This window comes from Psittacula echo (genome assembly GCF_963264785.1).
Source record: "Psittacula echo genome assembly, chromosome: 3".
NCBI lineage: Eukaryota > Metazoa > Chordata > Aves > Psittaciformes > Psittacidae > Psittacula > Psittacula echo.
This window is the reverse complement of record NC_137736.1, coordinates 97,321,012-97,339,080: the sequence shown is the minus strand read 5'-3', so window position 1 is coordinate 97,339,080 and position 18,069 is coordinate 97,321,012. Positions and strand designations below refer to the sequence as shown.

At 38.0% G+C, this 18,069-nt stretch overlaps 1 protein-coding gene across 7 annotated transcripts in view; it reads left to right on the top strand.

Moving 5' to 3' along the window:
• The window catches only part of TSC22D1 (TSC22 domain family member 1), a gene marked incomplete at its 5' end in the record, with an annotated part of 95,433 nt that overhangs the window by 28,349 nt on the left and 49,015 nt on the right, over positions 1-18,069 (top strand). Inside the window, 3 exons of one of the 7 annotated variants that reach the window (XR_013956453.1) lie at positions 7,649-7,775; positions 10,834-11,025; positions 12,005-14,119. The exons of 3 other annotated variants lie outside the window; for them this stretch is intronic. Coding sequence is in view for 1 of the 4 variants with exons in the window: in XM_080613666.1 (XP_080469792.1) it covers positions 4,006-4,048 (43 nt within the window). Of the gene's footprint in view, positions 1-4,005; positions 4,390-7,648; positions 7,776-10,765; positions 11,026-12,004; positions 14,120-18,069 lie in introns of those variants that run through there. 3 more of the 7 variants (XR_013956451.1, XR_013956452.1, XM_080613666.1) reach the window with 3 other exon arrangements.

Here is an 18,069-nt window from a genome sequence, read left to right as displayed (position 1 = left end):
ATGGCTGTTAAATATTTAGCAAAAAAGGTGGTGCTGAACAAACTGCATTTGAACAGTGTTTAAAACAAAACAAAACCCCATATAGGCTTGCATCAGATTGTGAAAGAAAAGCTGAACTGTACTTAAAAATAGCATGGCTGATGCAATAGTGAGGCTAATGTTGAAGCCTAAGCATTATACCCATAACATTGGCTCCAGTCCTGCCAGTGGCTTCATAAATGAAGGAAGTTAATGCTGCAAGAGCATTCAAGACAGTGGAGTTCACTCTACTAAGTGGTTCTGCTACAGGGGAGTGTAGAATGTAGCAACCAACCACCAAAAGATTTGACTTTCAAGTCTGTTCCCCTTCACTGCCTGGGTATTTTTGTTTATTATTTAAGAAACAACCCAAGGGTTTATGAGTACTGGAGTTACCAAAAATGTTTAAAATGGGGGGGGGACAGGACGACTGTGTGTGGTGTTTCCAGGGATTTTTATCAGAAGTCTCCCTGACTGTAGCATGACAGTTAAGGTTTTCTTACTGCCATACTGCTCTTGCATTTACCCCCTGTAGTTTAAGTTCTTCTCATATGTCTTTTCTCTGCCTTCCCCACTGTAGTTTTCCTTTTGCTTTGTGTCTTTTGGCTTGCTGACTGCCTTCAAAAGCACAGGCTGGGCTTCTGTGCTCTCTGCTTGTGCTACCTGGATCTCTGGTTGTCATCCATCAAGATGAGTAATGATGGGGCTGCCTCTTGTCCTTGCTGTCCCTTGCCTTGTGCTTGTGGTGGGAGAAATAGGACCATGCTCATCTACTCCATTGTTGTTACAACACTCTCCTGTTCCTTGAGGTGTCAAACTGGATTTAAATTGAACAGTGGTTTTGGAAATAGGTTTGTAGGGAACATGCAGCAGAAATATTTGGTTTGTCTTCTTCATTTGAAGACCTGATCAGAATTGAGCTAGAACTATGTGTAGTGGGCGCTAATCTTGTAGAGTCTGAGTTGTTTATCACTGCAAACCATTCAAGCGTAATAAGTAGAAATTTGTGAGTTTATGGAGTTTTAAACTGTGTATGTAAACTAACTAAGCTAGTAACTTTAATCATTGACCGAACAAAATGACTAATTCTAATAAGTCATGGGGATGAGTATTGTTACAATAGCTGTGAGCCGTCTTTTCCTATAACATGTAGTTTTTTGTGTTTAATGTGGGTTACAATTCTGAAATGGATTGTTAAGCTTGTGTGAATTTGGTTTTCTCATAGTAACCTTGGTTTCTCCCATTGCATTGTCTACTTTATGGCTAGGTCATGTGGAGATGGATTACTGATGTCCTTGTCTATAGTGTCATGTTTTTACTTCAGATTAACTTTGTTGACACTATATATTTATGCTGCAAATGAACATGTAGTAGTAGTTTAAACTTGCCTTAAGATTGATGGAAAACAGTGTAGTCAGATGATACTGACTTCTGTGATTGCTAGCTGCCAAGTAGACTTTTTTTTTTTTTTAACATTAACATTTAGGGCACTGCTCAGAATAACCATTTCCTCTGATTTAAGTGGTAAAGAAGAGGGAAGGAATATGTGTGGTGTTAATGCATGCTGAGGAATTGCTGAGGAAAGAAGACATGAAGTGGTTGTCTGTAGTGACAAGAATGTGAAGATTTACATTCTGTCTCCTTTCCTTGTAAAATACTTATGCTTTCTCAATAATGCCTTTTACCACTGTGTATTAAGCTGCAGTTAAAGATTCATCATATGTTTGCACATTTTTTTTTTTAGTCTATACTCAGTATTATTTTGAGCTCTAGATACAGTGGAGCTCAAAAATCTGTATGGGCCAGTTAATGATTCATTTCCTTAGAGGCCAAGGTTATCATGGTTAAATGATTGGCTCTTTGAGAAGGGTTTGCCAATGTACCTGCTCTTAACAGGTACTTAGGTAATTCCACTGGAGTTGTGGAGTGTACACTTCCCCCTCTCCTCCTCCCTCCAGTGTTCTCTGTTCGGACTTTGGAGATAGGAAGCATCTTCCATATAGTTTTGTTAAATGCAGATGTTTCATTGCGTGTTTTTGTAATAAACTGCAGTTAAGTACGAAAGCAAATCATCAGTTGACTGTAGTAATGAGAGACTCCTGATATTTTTAGTGCTTTTGGGTTTTCCTACTGCACCCCTTTTTATTTTTCTGCATATTTTAAATGTACAAGAAAGGAAAACAAATAATTAATGAAAATATTGAAATAAAATGTTAGATACATTGCTGGAAAAGAAAACTTTAGACCAGCATAAACTTGAATATGCTATATTTCTGAAACTTGCATTCAATTCATACAGAGGGGAGAAATGTTTTAATGCTGTATTGCAGTGTGCCATAGTGTTCACCCAAATACTTCCTATAGCTTCTCTCCAACAACTTGCAGTTGCCTATGCAAGTACCATTAGAATGCGTTTTATTGGGTACCAGACATGATTCTGCTGGCATGCAGGCTGCTTAAATATATATGTATGCTTTACTTTATAAAATAGAATGAAAGAACTTGACTGGTAAATGGTTATTCCCTGATGACTTGGAAAAAGAACATTAAAAGATTGGCCAGGCTAGTAATAGCTGACTGTTACAGTAAGTCGCAACTCAGAGCATGAAGTTGGCAGTTCTGTCTGCAGAATATTTCTGTTGGACTGAAGAAATAAAAGAACAGAAAATTATGTGATGTTTACATGTGAAATTATATACATGAAGTAATGCTCAATATAATGCTTGTCCAGCAAAAAAGCAGAAGGAAAAAAAGTTATGCAGTAGTAAACTCTGGTCTAGTCTGCAAAATGCTTATGGGGATTTCAGTTATGCAGGTATTAAACTATGAATTAAGAATAATTTTAAACTTGGGGAAATAGCTATTTGCAAGAATAACCACACTTAAATGCAAGCTTATTCTTGGTTGAATTCTATATAATGTAATTCTTAATTCTATAGCCTCTAGAGAATGGGTTTTGGATATATGTCAACCAGCAATGAAGGACTTTTACTTGATCAGACATTTACATTGAAGTTTTCTTTGTTGGCTGTGTCATGTGTGCTCTGCTTTCCTTGTGCATTTCAGTAAACTGGAAGATGGAGTTTGACTTAAGAGTGTGTAAAGTAGTTTTGTAATGCAGGCTTTTTAGCATGTAGAAGTAATGGCAGCATGGAATGCTTGCGAGAATGTTTTTTTGGGTTTTTTTTTAAATCTTTTTTTATTGGCAGCTAGAAAGCCATTAAGTGGAAAATACGAGTTTGCATATCATATACAGCTAAAGCCTGAGAAACTTTAATGAAGAACAGTCTTGATTCTGATGCAGACTAATTTTAGAGTCTTGCCTTAAAAAGAAAATGTGAAGGAAAGAAAGGAGCATTGCTGGTCTTTTATAGGAGAGCTGATCTGCCAAACTTGCAGGCAGAAGTATTTTATTAAATATAACAAATGTTTTGAGGAAATACTGGCCTTTATGTTTTGGCACAGAACTCTGAGATCAGGTGACTAATTTTGTGCTATAAGAGAATAGTGTCAAGAATATCTCCAGTGTGTGTTACTGCCAGACTTGCTTCAAATTAAACTGTGCATGTTATAGATACTAATCATATACGAAAGTGTTCGGTAGTGGTTCAAATAGTGTTTTTTTTTCAAGCGGGCTCATAGTATCTTGTGTGTTTGCCTGAGTTTGTGGGAAGCTCTTTTTTATCTGCCCTGGATTATGTTTATTTTTGTCAATAAAGTCTTGACTCGAAGGAAAGAGAGTCCTGTGAGGTTCAGTGTATGGTTAAACGCTCGCCAACCCAGATCAGTCAGTGGGGTAAGTTTCTATTTTGGTATGGATGTTTGATGTCTGTCTTTTTCCCTGCTCTGAATAACTTTGTAAAGTGGTAAGCCTAGGCTAGAAATAGAGCTTCACATGTTTGCATATTTTTTTTCCTTTTATTTATTATGTAATTCTGTTTGCTTTCTCTTGCATGCCACCTAAACCAAGTGCTAATATTTCAACAGATACAGAATGACAGTCAAATACTGCACACTGGTATGCCTGTGAAGAGGCACTGCCAAAATTAATAGTGCCTAGTGCAAAAGCTGCAAGTTCTGGCTGATCAGGTAGGTGTGAAGGTGCTTGCATGGTGAGAAGATACAGGGACATCTTGATGCAAGCAGTTCTACCTAAGCAGAGCCAAATGATACATTTCAAATGGCCTTCACCTCACCTGACTTGTGAGAAATTTTATAATAAGACTTGTAGTGATCTTATTCCAAGTTGAATGACACAATTTTAATTTGATACTGTAAAATATGGCTGAATTTGAGGCACTAGTCCAGTAAGAAATTCAAGTCAGGAAATCCTCAGAAAGCATTTAATTAATTAATGAAAGACAGCATGTTGTGTGGTGACAGGAATATGAGATAATCTAGAATGTGTTTTTCCATGTACTGTTAACTCCTAGTAGGTAAAAACAACAACAAAAAAAAGTAATTCTAATCTTAAGCATGATTCTCTTAAAACTTGAATCTGGAACCTTAGAGTCAGACTATATGTTGCAGAGGTATCATGGTTTGCTTGCACGTCATTTGCAGGTTTCAAGTCTGAATTGGTTTCTGTATCCACCGTCACTAGTTTGCGTTAAGACAAAAATAAGCTTTAGTTACATCGCACACTTCCTGGTGCTGGAAAGCTAACAGCTTACAATAGTATTTGGCATCCCTTTGTGTCTTGGCGGTAAGAGTTACTAGAAAACTCAGTCCAGTTTTAGCTGTAGAGTTCTTATTACTACTGAAAACGAGGAAAGAATCAAGCCTTTTGGTCAGGTTGCATGCTAAATTTGTAAGTTCTAGAGTTAGGAAGTTCACTTAGCAAAAGAAATTAGTATTACATATGGAAAATAACGTATTAAGTGCTCAATTCTGAAATGCACATTTTGAGTACTTCCAAAGCAGAACTTAAAACTGCTGACTTTAAAAAGGCAACCAATTTGTTTAGCTCTTATTTTCCAGTTATCCATGTTGCCCTTCACTAAAATTATTCTATTCAATAGATATAAGTAAAATACTGAGTAATATTAAATAGATATAAGTAAAATGAGTAACTATTGCATGAAACAGGCATTTTTACTGTATTTGAGTTCTCCAGAAAAGTCATGAAGGAGATGGTCAAGGGTCAAAACCTGCAGAAAAAAGCTTTGAGCTATTCTCAAATGAAAAGGTGTTTTGGACCATTATGTGACACCTGTAAAACCCCCCAGATCACAGGCATCTAGTCTGGTGCGGCTGCTGAACAGTATGGGAATCGCTCCTCTTAACACTGTTTATGTGCAGTATCTCAGCTTCCAGGTTCTGCAGATAAACTGGTTGAAAGACCTTGACCAGAGAAGTGTAGGAATTACGTGAAGATTGAGAACTCGGTGAGAAAAATGATGCTTTAAAAAAAAAAAATCATAAGAAATTTAGGAAAGCTAATTACATTTTAATGATTGAATTAAATAGGCAAGACATGCATTAAGAGCCAAAAAGGAAAGTATAGACACTACAGATTTTATGTAATTTCTTCAAGTAAGTTCAAGGTATACATAAATACTGTAACCTTTGCTATAGTAGACTTAAGGAGGAAAAAGGCAAACAATGAAAGCAAGCCATTCATATGATGTCTTAAAAACATTGACTTTTTTTTTTTTAAATAAAAAATATTTTTAAATATTAGCTCATGTACTCTGCCCAGAAACACAGAATTTCTCTTAAGGTTAAATGAAGGTCTGTCTTTATGGCAGAATTGTATATTGGTGCCAGTAAAGTCTGTTAATGTGATTTAACATGTGGTTTAGATAGGCCAGAAAAAGGTTTGCTGTCAACTGTACTTAGCATACAAAGCTGACAAGAAACAAAACATGTTAGTAAAGACATCCAGAAATATGCTTGCAACGTGAAGTTTTAAAAATGAAAAAATAATTATAACATTATTTAACAAATATACCCATTTCTCAAGTTTTATAAAATTGATGCATCTATTAATGCAAGGTAGTGTTTTCTATAATTAAGTTAACATTCAGTTTCATACCCCATGTGTTTTCCTGCTGTTGTGTATTTGCCAAGAAACACTGGCTGTGTTTCTCAAGTGTGTGTTGCTGTGACAGCTATATACAGTTTTGGAATTCTCCGTCATGCTGAGTTCAGAAAAGCTGTAGCTTTTTATCACTCCTAGGAAGGGCCTTTCAGGAACTGGTACATATGCCAGTCTGGAGCAGGTATTGTCTGACACCTTGTCTGATAATCCAGATAGTGCCCTGGCCCTCTCTGGTTTTTCATAGGCCTTTAAAGAAGTTGAGCACAAAAAGTCAAGATTCCTACCATTCTGTTTGTCTGCAAGTTTAGCTTTTAATGATGGGTTATATGAAACTTACTCTTTTAACATCAGCACTTTTCATCAATGATTTTGATGCCTTTTCTGCATTTTGGGACTTGATAACATTATCTAGTGTAGCTGTTGTAATCATAGACATGAATGGTTTGGGTTGGAAGGGTCCTTAAAGCTCATCCAGTTCCAACCCCCTGCCACAGGCAGGGGCACTTTCCACTAGACCAGGTTGCTCCAAGCCCCATCAAGCCTGCCTTGAACACTGCTAGGGATGGGGCAGCCACAGCTTCTCTGGGCAACCTGTGCCAGTGCTTCACCACCCTACCAGTGAAGAAATTTTTCCTAATATGAAATGAATGCTCAATGACTTCTTCCCTGCTATCCTATCAAGTCCTCTCTGCCCTTTCACTCCCCCTTCTCCCTGCTCCCCCCTAAACCCCCCTCCAAAAAAAAAACAAACCAAAAAAAACCAACAAACCCGGGAAGTTTTGGGAAACTAATATTTTTTTACAGTGTTGGTAGTGTGGAATTTGAAGTCAGCCTTACATTGCTCCTGTTGATATTGTAATATGCCTGTCATGTTGGTGCTAGTTTGAAGGGAAAAGGTACTTTACTGAAATTTGTTGTTCTTGTGATATTTATTTTGAATAACACTTCAACTGGATGCTGATGCATAGATCCTGCAGTGGGTTTGCAGCCTGCACGTTTCTAGACGTATGACTACTGGCAGCAGGGCAACAATTATTTAACCTAGAACCAGTTTTACTTAGGAATTGCAAGCGTTCCATATTGCTGGTTGCACTTTAAAATAACTGCATGATGCTTTAAATCTTCAGCCTGGGTTGAGAAACAGTTGATCTAGCTGCAGGTAACTTGAATTTGCTGTGGCAGATTGCATTTTGTTTCCATGTTCTTTCACTTGGATCCTGCGGCTGTTGGAGCTGCAGTGTTAGAAATAAGAAAAGTATTGTTGCTTATATTCTATACCACTTACCAATTACATAGATTCAGTTTTTTACTTATTTTGCTGATGGTATTATGTAGAATTTACAGTTATTTAAACTTTTCTTTACTGGCTATTGAGCTTCTGCTTACTGATGCGGAAGAGCAGGGATCACTATTTTCACTGGCTTTTGAATTAGGGGTCATGAAACCTGCTATATAGAAAAGGAAGGCAGAAGAAAGAAGAAGAAGAGTCACTGTGAAAATACATTGCAGAGATTCCTTTATTTGTCCGAAGGAGATGAAAACATCAATCATAGGATTCCTTACTGTCTTCTGTGTGTTCACAAATAGAACTACCAGTGCCTTTCCTGACTTCATCTGTAGCTGAAGATCATCAACATGCGTTGTTCTTGTGTCACCACAGCCATAATTTCTACCTGTTCCAACTAGAAGAATCTCGTCATAGACTGCACTTGAGGTAAATCAGCGAACTCTACAATTCAGTGACTGAGAAGCTGTTGTATATTCAGCTCCTTAAGCTGGCCCAACGTGCTGTCTCAGTAGAGTGAATCGTTTCTGCTGATTAATGTGAGGCACCAAAAAGCTTCTCCTGTAAGAGGGATTTGGGTACTTTAGAAGGTCTATTCTAGACCTCTTTGCTTCTCTAAAGATTTAAAAGAAAGGTAAAGGAGTATTTATTAGCATTGCTCATCTCAGAATGCAGAAAGATGTAGTTGTTTCAGCCTGAAATACATATCTATGTAGGAATCAGGCTAGTATTTTCGATAGCTAGAACACAAAAATTACCAACCTCTTTCTTCAGAGTTCAAAACAAGTCTTTTTAAGGGAAGAAAGATGTATGAAAGGATAGAAGTTAGAAGTAAAGGGTTCTCTCTTTCTTGAAAAAGGAGCAATGCTATGACCTTGACGTAAGGGAAGGAATTTAAAAACACGTTATTCCTAACAGGATGTTTCAGATTGATCTTCCAGAAACTGTTTTGTTGTTCAGCTATTTCCATGAGGAAAATGCCAATAGACAAAGCCATTATGATTTTCTTTTTTTTCCTTACAATTTGACATTGGATCTTAGTCTCTTCTACTGAACTGCTACATGAAAGGAATAAGACCAAATAACCTCTTGTCTACACCCCAGAAACTTCAGTAGGTGATCTGGAGACTTTTTCCAGGATCTTTGCCTGGTAAAAGAAGATTTCTCAAAGGCAGCCTTTGATATCATAGATCATGGTCCTAGATCATGCTGCTTCATCTAGGTTGATTTGCTCTGATACTTCTGTTGCTTTGAGCTGGAAAAGAATATTGACTGGAAGTGTTAGTAGTGTTTATAGGCTTCAACGTATCACCTGAAATGAAGCCTATAATGCTGTACATGGCATTGTAGTTATGAATTGTAAGTAACAAATGTTAGTTCATGAGATTCAAGATATTGCAAGTTATCTGGTAAAAAGAATCTTCCATTCACATGGGAATGTTAAGAAGAAGTGTGCTTTTAATTATACTCTCATTTAATGATAGTTGCTTAGCAAGTACAGAGTAGTAGAAATTTACATTGAACATGTTCTGTTTATTATATTTTCTCTTCTTTTTATCATTTATCCTTTACATTACTAGGAAAAGGGAACATAAAACATCATGCTGGAGACATCTGTTGGCCAAGTACATTTAAATGTGTGTTGGTCAGTTAATTCTCTCCAAACACCTTCCTTCACAAAAATATGCATGTGGGGTGAAGAAACTGAACCTGACTCTTTGACCTTTCTTTAACTGTTGAAAGCTGATCTGAATCAAAAAGGCAGTGTCTCAAATTGAAAGGTCTCATGTTGTTGAAAAGTCATGGAATTCCAGTAAGACAAATAATCCTATTTCTATAAAATAATCTTGCTATTTAGAGCAAAACAACTTCTGCGGCACTGTCACCATATGCGGTGTCCCCAGAGGAGCCAATAAGCAGAGTATATTTCTTCATGTCCAAGCAGTTTCTTTGGAAGAAACTTGCTGATTTTTCTGTTTTAATTACTGTAGGATATCAGGTTCTGTCCTTGAAAGCTTTATCTGTCACCTGTTTGGAAAAAAAAATAAGGAAGTTTTCCTGCCTACTACTCTAACAACAGAAATTAAAAATGTGTTTGAAGAAAACTCTTATTGCTGTGGTTTTAATGATAGAATCTAGCTTTTCCCCCCACAAACATCTCCTTTTGTTATTTGAACCACAATGAAGGAAAGTTGTTTTTGAAGAAGGAGAGGCTGATAATTAAAGGACATGCAAGATACCTAACTGTAAGACTATTTTGTTTAGGTGTGTGCTCTAAAGGAGAGGATGAAGAAACCCCATCAAAATTGCCCCCAAATGAATTGAGTGAAATTGCATAATGAGGAACATACCTTCTTGGTTAACTATTGGATCATACTCTAACTGGTGCCTTCAGAGCAGTGAAGGCAAAATGATAGTGCCTCATACGACACATATAGCTCAGCAGCTACCCTACATGCGGACACTAGCCACTGCTGCTGTTGTGCATAAGGTATTGTAATGGGTAATAATAAGTAAACACATACACGAGAGGCTATGCATATAATTGTGTTTTGGGTCCAGTGACTTGTAGTTCTTTTTTGTTGCATGTTGGCTCTATGCTACTGATACAATTTCACACGAATCTATCAGCTTTCAGGATCTGTGAAGAAAATTTCAGCTCTTGGGCATTATATTTTCATTGTTCAAGTAATGACAATTAACTCCTAGGATCATCTAGGAAAAAGAGGAATATTCCAGAAACTTGATCCAGAAACTTGATCCAGGAACTTGGGTAGGTTCTTCGCTTCCACAGCAATGATAATGTGCCTAGGTTGGGTTAGAGGTTGTCACAAGAGCATTAAACTGCTGTTGGTGTTTAATCAGTCTGGTTTTTCGACTAGAGTAGAAGACCTGAAATTGGAGTAAGGCCTTTACAGAAGAGTTGGGGGTGGGATTAGCAAGTCATTGGTAAGGGAAACATTCAGGTAAGTATGATCATTTCTTCTTAAGGAGATTATGGGGAGATGTTCACTGCATTCCAATAGATGCCATTTTTAATTCACTTGAGAGAAAGTGAACAGAAGAGAGATCTGAAATTTTTTTTTCTCTTTTTTTTTTGTTTTGTTTTAAAGAAATGAGCACTTAATTCCCCCCCACCTACATCTGCTTGTAACAAACAGAGAACTTTCTGGACAAAATATCTTATGATTGCTCTCATTTATTAGTAGATGTCTTAAAAGTTTTGAAAGTTCATAGCTCAACACTTTGTTTTTTATTTCTTTGGCATCAGAGCATGAAAACACTGCATGTCTAGTACTCATCTCTTGTCATCCTCCCCTATTGCAGTGACTATGTGTGTGTCTCTGTGTGGCAGGAAATGAGGGAATGCAGATCACTATTCAAGAAGTTACCAACTAGCACTTTTCCTTCCCCTCCAGTCTTTCTGCCTCCCTATCCTGGAAGTATGGAGTCCCTGCCTCAGCCTACGGCTTCATTCTTTTTCCAGCTGCCCACAAAAGTAAAGAACCAGTGTGAGAGTTTGAAGAAAGAATCCGCTCAGAGGACTGAGTCTCAAGCAAAAGCTCCAGGTTGCAGACTCAGAAAGAAACTTCCTTTGGGGAAGGATCTGCTTCCAGGATTTGCTCGTCTCTTTTTCCTTGGGCAAACAGAGTTCTTGAAGCAAACAACAGGGTTGCAGGTAGGTAGGGCCCCTTTGAACTGCCATCCACTCAGGTGTGAAGGATGGACTTTATGCTGTTTCTCTGTGCTTTTTTTTTCCTGTTTATGTTGTCTTCCACTTCTCTAGGCTGAGAGAGGGAAAGAGTATGAGCAGTTTAATGAGAAAACGTGGGGGAGAGAGAGGAGAAAAACATATCCTGAGCACATGGAAAGAATGTTTCTTATGCTTCTGTATAAACTTACTGTCTGTGGGTCATATTTGTACTTCAGTTCTTTGAAGGACTAATGACATTCTTTGTCTGACCCTTTTCTAAATAGGAAACAAAGTCAAGAGCAGAATATGGTGGCTGGGGCCAAGGTAAGGCCAGTGATCGTACATGGCCCTTAGCCACACAGGTTTCATCTCCTCCCTGTCTCTTCACACCAGTGCTAGGTTTGAATGGGCAAAAAGGGGGAGGCTGCCAAATGGGTTTGAAATCCAGCTTGATTCCCAGCACTGAAAAAGTTCCCCAGTTCTGAACATGTAAATACATTCTTGCTTCAGCGGAGCCTGTGGCTGATGGGTTAAGTCCTGTTTCTTTGTCCGTATGAATAGACTGAAACACCCTGATTAAAGGGGATGTGCTACTAACCCACATGATCAGCAATCCCTCTGGCCCAGAGGAGGGGAATCAGTGAAACCAGCTCAGGTAAATTCTGCCTTTCTTGCTTCATTGCTGTGCAGAGCAACAGCCTCTTCCTTGCAAACATCAGTAGCCTGAAATCAGAACTTTCTTTCTCCAGCTATGTCATTGCTGGCACAGGAAGTTTATTCTAAATTTCCTTTTGATTTTTAGCAAAAGGAATCACTTGAAAACTGGCAGTGGGATTCTAACGAGATTTTGCCAGTTCCTCTTTCATGCTGAGTTGAAGTCATTTGGAACTATGTTACATGCATTATTACTTTGGTGCATCTTGTGACTCTTCTCTCCCTCTTCATTCCCTCCAAATTGCTTCAGGACATCTTCTAACCTTTATACTGCATCACAAGCCTTCAGCAGAAGATTTTGAGAGCCATTTATGTTGCTGGAAGATGACTGGGTTTGGATCTTGGCCTTCCTTAAGCAGGATCTTCTGACAAAAATGGGATTGGGAAAGAAATGACTCCTTTTTCCATCACACAGAGCTGCCCTAGAAATGGAGGCCTAGGCAGAAAATTACTTCTAATGCATCATTCCTTAGGAGATTTGTTTGGCCTTCCATGGTCCTTCTGTTACCATGTCATGAAGATGTCTTTTATAAAACCTAAACCTGACATCTTCCTATCTGAAGATCCAGTCAATAAATCCAAGTTCAAGAGTGTACAGGTCTAATGTGGTCAGAGCATGCTGTCTCCTACATAGGAGATGCCCTATGAATCTGTGAAGCAGGGTTCTTCTGTGGTTCAGAGTGTTATATCTGTAAAGCCTTTTCTACTTAAAGTCCATTTAAATTATTAGAAAAAATAAAAAGCTTCTTGTGAAAATGGTATTTAATTAGGCCTTAAACTCTCAAAGTTTACTTAAAAACAAGTGAACCAAAAACGACATAATGGGCAATATGGGAAGTACTGCATCTTCTGAGGTTTCCTGTGGGTTTGTCAAGAGAAGGTATGTTGAAAGTGTCGAGAGCTGTGAAAGTGGAAAAAACTTAGATTTTGCTTTAAGAGTGAAAAGTTATTTGTTAGAAAGCAGAAAGCTTTTCATTTTCCCCCTCTAAGGGATTCTGTACTCAAATGGTCTTGCAAGATCTCAAATAAAAACCTTATGTTTGGCAGTAGTGAGCAACACACACGCATGCCTGTGTACTTTTTGTTCTTTTTGCCATAGGAAATTAGTTTTTAAGAATAGGACTGACTTTTAATGTTCAGGTTAGGAAAGGGGAAAGCTTTGTTCTGAAGCTGAGTGTGAGAAGAGGTGGCAGGAGGGTGAACTGGACCCACTCCTAGTAGGTAAAGAGGACTTTTGTCTTCCTGTTTTCTGCTTCTGGCAGTTGGAGTAAGCTAGTCAGATGCTTGTGCTTGAATCCAATTAATTTCCTAAATCAGTTACCACAAAATGTTGTTTTTTAACTAATGCCTAGATCTTTCATTAAATGCACAAGCCTATTTAAATTGTTGAGCAGTCTTAACATAGCCCTGAGGCTACTGCTTCATGGTAGTTGTGCCTTCTTACTGTGCTGGAATGGATTGCAGTCTTAGTACATTCTAAAAATAATTGTTCAGATGGTGCCATTTAAGTACATACTTAGGTAGTGAGCCATTTTCACTGGACTTTTAAAAATTTCGGCTCTGTTGGATGGCATTTTAATGCCCTATTTTTATTCCCTGTGAATACCCAACTTCTTTGTCTTGATGCTTCTGTGGTTATCGAGTAAAATGCTAAATTTATAAACTGGTATTTTTAGAAAACTGATAGTCAGATGTATGTGTTAAAGTATGCAACCACGGTAACACTTGTGAACTTTGAAGTTTAAAGAGAAGTCACTTTAATGTATCAAATTCAATACTTTTTTTTTCATATGTGGAAATATGTATGTGATGACCTTAAAACTAAGTAGTTGTTACAGGTATAGACATGAATTGTGTGCTGAACATGAGTGATCTAGAAGTTAGAAGCTGGGGATATGCGAGTCTCGGAAATCAATACTGCTGTCTGTGAGAGAGATCTGTGCCAGCAGTGCTTTTAGTTGAAAATACCTGTTTTTCTAACTTCTCGCCCATTTAAAGTCTGGTATTTTTTTTTGCCTTCCTTAAAAAGTATGCTTGCCTCAACCACAGTTGTTGATCATTTTGTTCTGTAGAATAAGGTAATTTAAGACCATCAAATACTTAATAGGAGCACTGAGAACTGTTTCTAATGTTATTGTCTCAGTTGCTAAGATTACCTTAACTCCCACATCACAATAAGGAAAAGAACCCCAAACAAGCCAAAAAGCCTGTTGCTGTTCTACGTCAGTATTTTGATACTTCTTGTCTATTGCCATTGTGTTAGTGTGTTACTATCATGCTCTTAGTTCTGCAGCTGGAATCCTGGGTTCTGGATACATCTTTAGAGCAATAACTCCTGCCTTTGTGTTATTAAAAAATAAAGATATCTGAAACCATTTTCTTCTTGTTTATATTGTACTTAACATAATTGTATGAATATTGAGTGACTTTTCTGACTGACTCCAGAATGCCAGGAAACACAATGATTTTAGAGGTTTTTAATCCCCAGTACTAACAGAATTTCATAAAACAGACAGCGTTACTATTTTTCCTCTTTCTATTCCTTTTAAGATTCCTTGAGCATTTGAGCTACCTAACTTACTCCACGTAATCCTTTACATCTTCTTGACCAGATGCCAGCTCCTCCTAATTGTTTCATAGCCAGGCAGTGAAATCCTGGCTGTTGACAGCTCCCTTTTTCCTGTCCCAGAAGAGCTATCTTGTTTAACCTGAAAGACTTGCTTTCTTCTTTCCACCTTCTGTCCACCCTCTGTGGCTTATGTTGCAACTCTTTCTCTGTTATGGGATGCCTTGAGAATGAGGAGGTATTCTGATCAGGGAATCTGGGGGAAAATCTTGCTGAGGTTGTTCTTCAGGCAGAGCTAAATTTGTCACTTATGAGAGATGCTTTGTCAATTTAGAACAGTTTAAGGGAGGGAGATGTATCAAAAAATGTGTCCCTTTTGTAAACCAGAAAACAACGTTGATTCTTATAAATGAGAAATGAGAACAAAAAGCATAGGTTCTGGAGTGTTTGTGATCCCTTCCTTTTACAGTGAGGAAGATGGGTAACAATTTTCCATCAGCTTCTGAAAGCCAGACTGGTTCCATCAGCAGTGATGTGTTGTAAGCTGGATTTCATTTCTCCAGTCCTGTTTGCAGGTCATTGGGATTTAACCAGGTAGCAGTGACAAAAAGCCTTTTTCAGCTCTTTTTTTTGTGGTGTTTTTTTTTTTTTTTTTTTTTTTGTTTTTTTTTTTTGTTTTTTTTTTTTTGTTTTTTGTTTTTTGTGATTTGTTTGGGGTTTTTTGTCTGTTTGTTTTGTTTTTGATTGACGAAAGATTTGCCAGACCTCTGTTATTGATCCCTGAAAGAATGAATGGAATTTTAGGTGTTAGTTTAGAAAAGCAGTTTTAATTGAAAACTGGAAAAAGGCATTCTTTTGAAAACAATCAAAATGAACATTTGAAAACAAATGTTCCAGTTTCATTTCTTGTGTGGACTTTATGAAGAATTGGTGCCCAGCTCCTGAGCCAGGTCCATAAGTTGATTATCAGCAACATGAGGTGAGTTGGTGGGTTGTTTCAGGAATTGTTGGGTTTTGCTACTCAAACTGGGTTGTCTCTAAATGGCGTGTACTGATGACAGTGACACTTCCTTGATTAGGTGTGTTTCCTCCCCCCCCCCCCCCCCCAGTTTTTAAGACTATAAAATTACTGTTCTAATACTATTTTGCCCAGAGAAGCTGTGGCTGCCCCATCCCTGGCAGTGTTCAAGGTCAGGTTGAATGGGGCTTGGAGCAACCTGGTCTAGTGGAAGGTGCCCCTGCCTGTGGTAGAGGGTTGGGACTGGATGGGCTTTAAGGTCCCTTCCAACCCAAACCCTTCTGTGATTTTATGGATACAGTCCTGTATTGTTTAGTTTCATTGATCCACTCTTGCACATGGGTGGCATTCCTTTCTTTCTCCCTGCTCGAAACTGATGTTTCTTGCTTTATGGCGGTCAGGAAAATCTGGGGGGTTTAGGCTTCTGTTACAGGACAGTAAGTGAAGAAGTCTTTCACAAATGGGTATTAATTTTATGGGGCAAAAGAATTTTTATCTGTCCTGGTGGATGGTTGTAAGAGATTGCAGAGGTGCATGTGACTTGAGGAGTTTTCTTCTTAGTAGCTACTTCAGCAATTTCAGCCTTACCAGTATGTGACCCCCTCTTGCTGAATTCAGATAAAGATAGCAGTTGTGAAGTAAATAGCATTTGAACAAATAACAAGATGTTTATGATCATAAATATATTTGCGATCAAAATTGACTGTTGAAGATTGAAATGTGATTTGGATAGGTTTGTTTGTTTGTTTGTTCCCCCCCCGCCCCAATTTAGCTTTGTGCTGACTTGGAGCTGAGGTTTATTCATTAAGTGGAATTATCTCTTTTGGAGGTAATAGTAAGTGTGATAATAATAATGCAGACAGATTGCCAGCAAATGTAAACTGCTAATCAGGAGAAGCATTCTTTAGATATTAGTATCACTTCACATAATCTTTTGAATTACTGGTATGGTATTTGGGTGAATTACCTGTCTCATGCTTTGATTTCAGCTTTTTGGTGAAAAATGAAAAGACTCTTCAAACAGTGCTACAGAGAACCTGTAGTCTGAAGGGGAGATACTTTCATAGTCTTAATACTAGTAAAAATATGATGGTGTATTCTTCAGCTTATGCACTCTTTATTACTTTGGTTAAAATTGGTTTAACTGCCTAGGCAGCATGAGCTTGCAAACCTTTTGCTGCTTGTGGTAGGAAACCTTTGTTAAAAGACAAGGTGAAATACATTGCTCTGTACTCTTTGCATGGAGCTACAGGAAGAATGGAAAGACTGGATTAGCAAAGTCGCTTTGCAAAAATTACTGACAAGTAACAGATTTTTACCTGCTTGTCCAAAGCTTCATTCCTGATAGCTAGAGGAAGGTTAAGGCATAGAATCGGGAAATCTCAGCTCCATAAGGTAGAACTTTAATTCTGTTCTCATTTGATATGTTGTCCTATGGTTGTATATCCGGATGTTTATGAGTGAGGGGAGGGTGTTATGGAAGGCTAGGAAATACTGCTTAATGTGGAGTGTAAGTGTAGTAGCATGCGAATGTGAAACATGAATCTCTGGAAAATGTTGGATATTACCTTGAACACATGTAAGCTGTGACTTGAGAAAGTATTGCTATCATGCAAGTGTTCCAGGGGAATTTTCACACGGCTCTTGCTGGCATGTGTTCTGGAACTTTCCAGAACAGTGAAATGTGAAATACTCTAAAACACTCTTCCTGATCTTTGGTAGCACTCGGCATTAGGTGAGACAGCATGAAAAAATAATGCGCGAAATCTGTGAGGAGTGTGTAAGCAATGGAGAGATGAAATCAGGCGGCAGCGTGTATGAGTAAATGAACAGCTGACTTCAGCACAATTGCTGTGTACAAATGGGATGTTCCTGTGTGACTTCAGGACTACAAAGAAATTGTGGTTGAGCTGGATACTGGAACAGCTCTGGACCTGTAGTTAACAAGCAGCCAGCTAATAATAGAAACTCCCTTAACGGGCAGTAGACTTGACAGAAAACCACTTGTAGCAGCTAAGCTTCACTTCCCTCCCACCCCAATTAGCAATGCCACCAGTAAAGTCTGTACTTCAATAGATCTGTAAGCTGGAGCAGTTAGGTGTTCTGGTGTTCAATAAAGTATAAGCGCTGATTTGAAGCTGCTTTGTGCCTTGGTCAGAGGCTATGTTTAGCACCTAATGGTGTCTAATACAGTTGAGTTAATGCTGCAGATTTTTCTAAGGGAAAAGTAGAAAGGAGTTAGAAGGGCTCCTGGACTTGTCCATTTGGTTTTTTTAAGAGATTGTGTATCTTTGGAAGCTATAACCTTCCACTGGATCTAGTTAAAATTAGAAATAGGTTAAAAAGAATTGATAAGGACATCAGAACAGGGACATTTACAGACAGAACTTCTTTCCTAATAAAGGTCGTTGTAAAAACGAGAATATGCTGTAATAAACTTCTTAGATTTTCATGTGTTAATCTCTTCTCAGTTTTACCTCTACAGTATCCTAGAATGCAACTCATGTTTTTCACATGTTGCTTAACTGATCTCTTGATGTTTTTAAAACAGTATTTACAAAGCAGCTGATGAAATGATTAAATTACTTTGCGTATTTTAGGGAACAGTAATGCTTTCTTCTGTTATGTATTATGCTGAAGAGTGTTCCAAGAAGTGATTTCTTTTTTGATGTTTTTGTTCTCTTTTTCGTTGTGTGGGTGATAAATCTTCTAAGTATCTGTTACCTTCTAT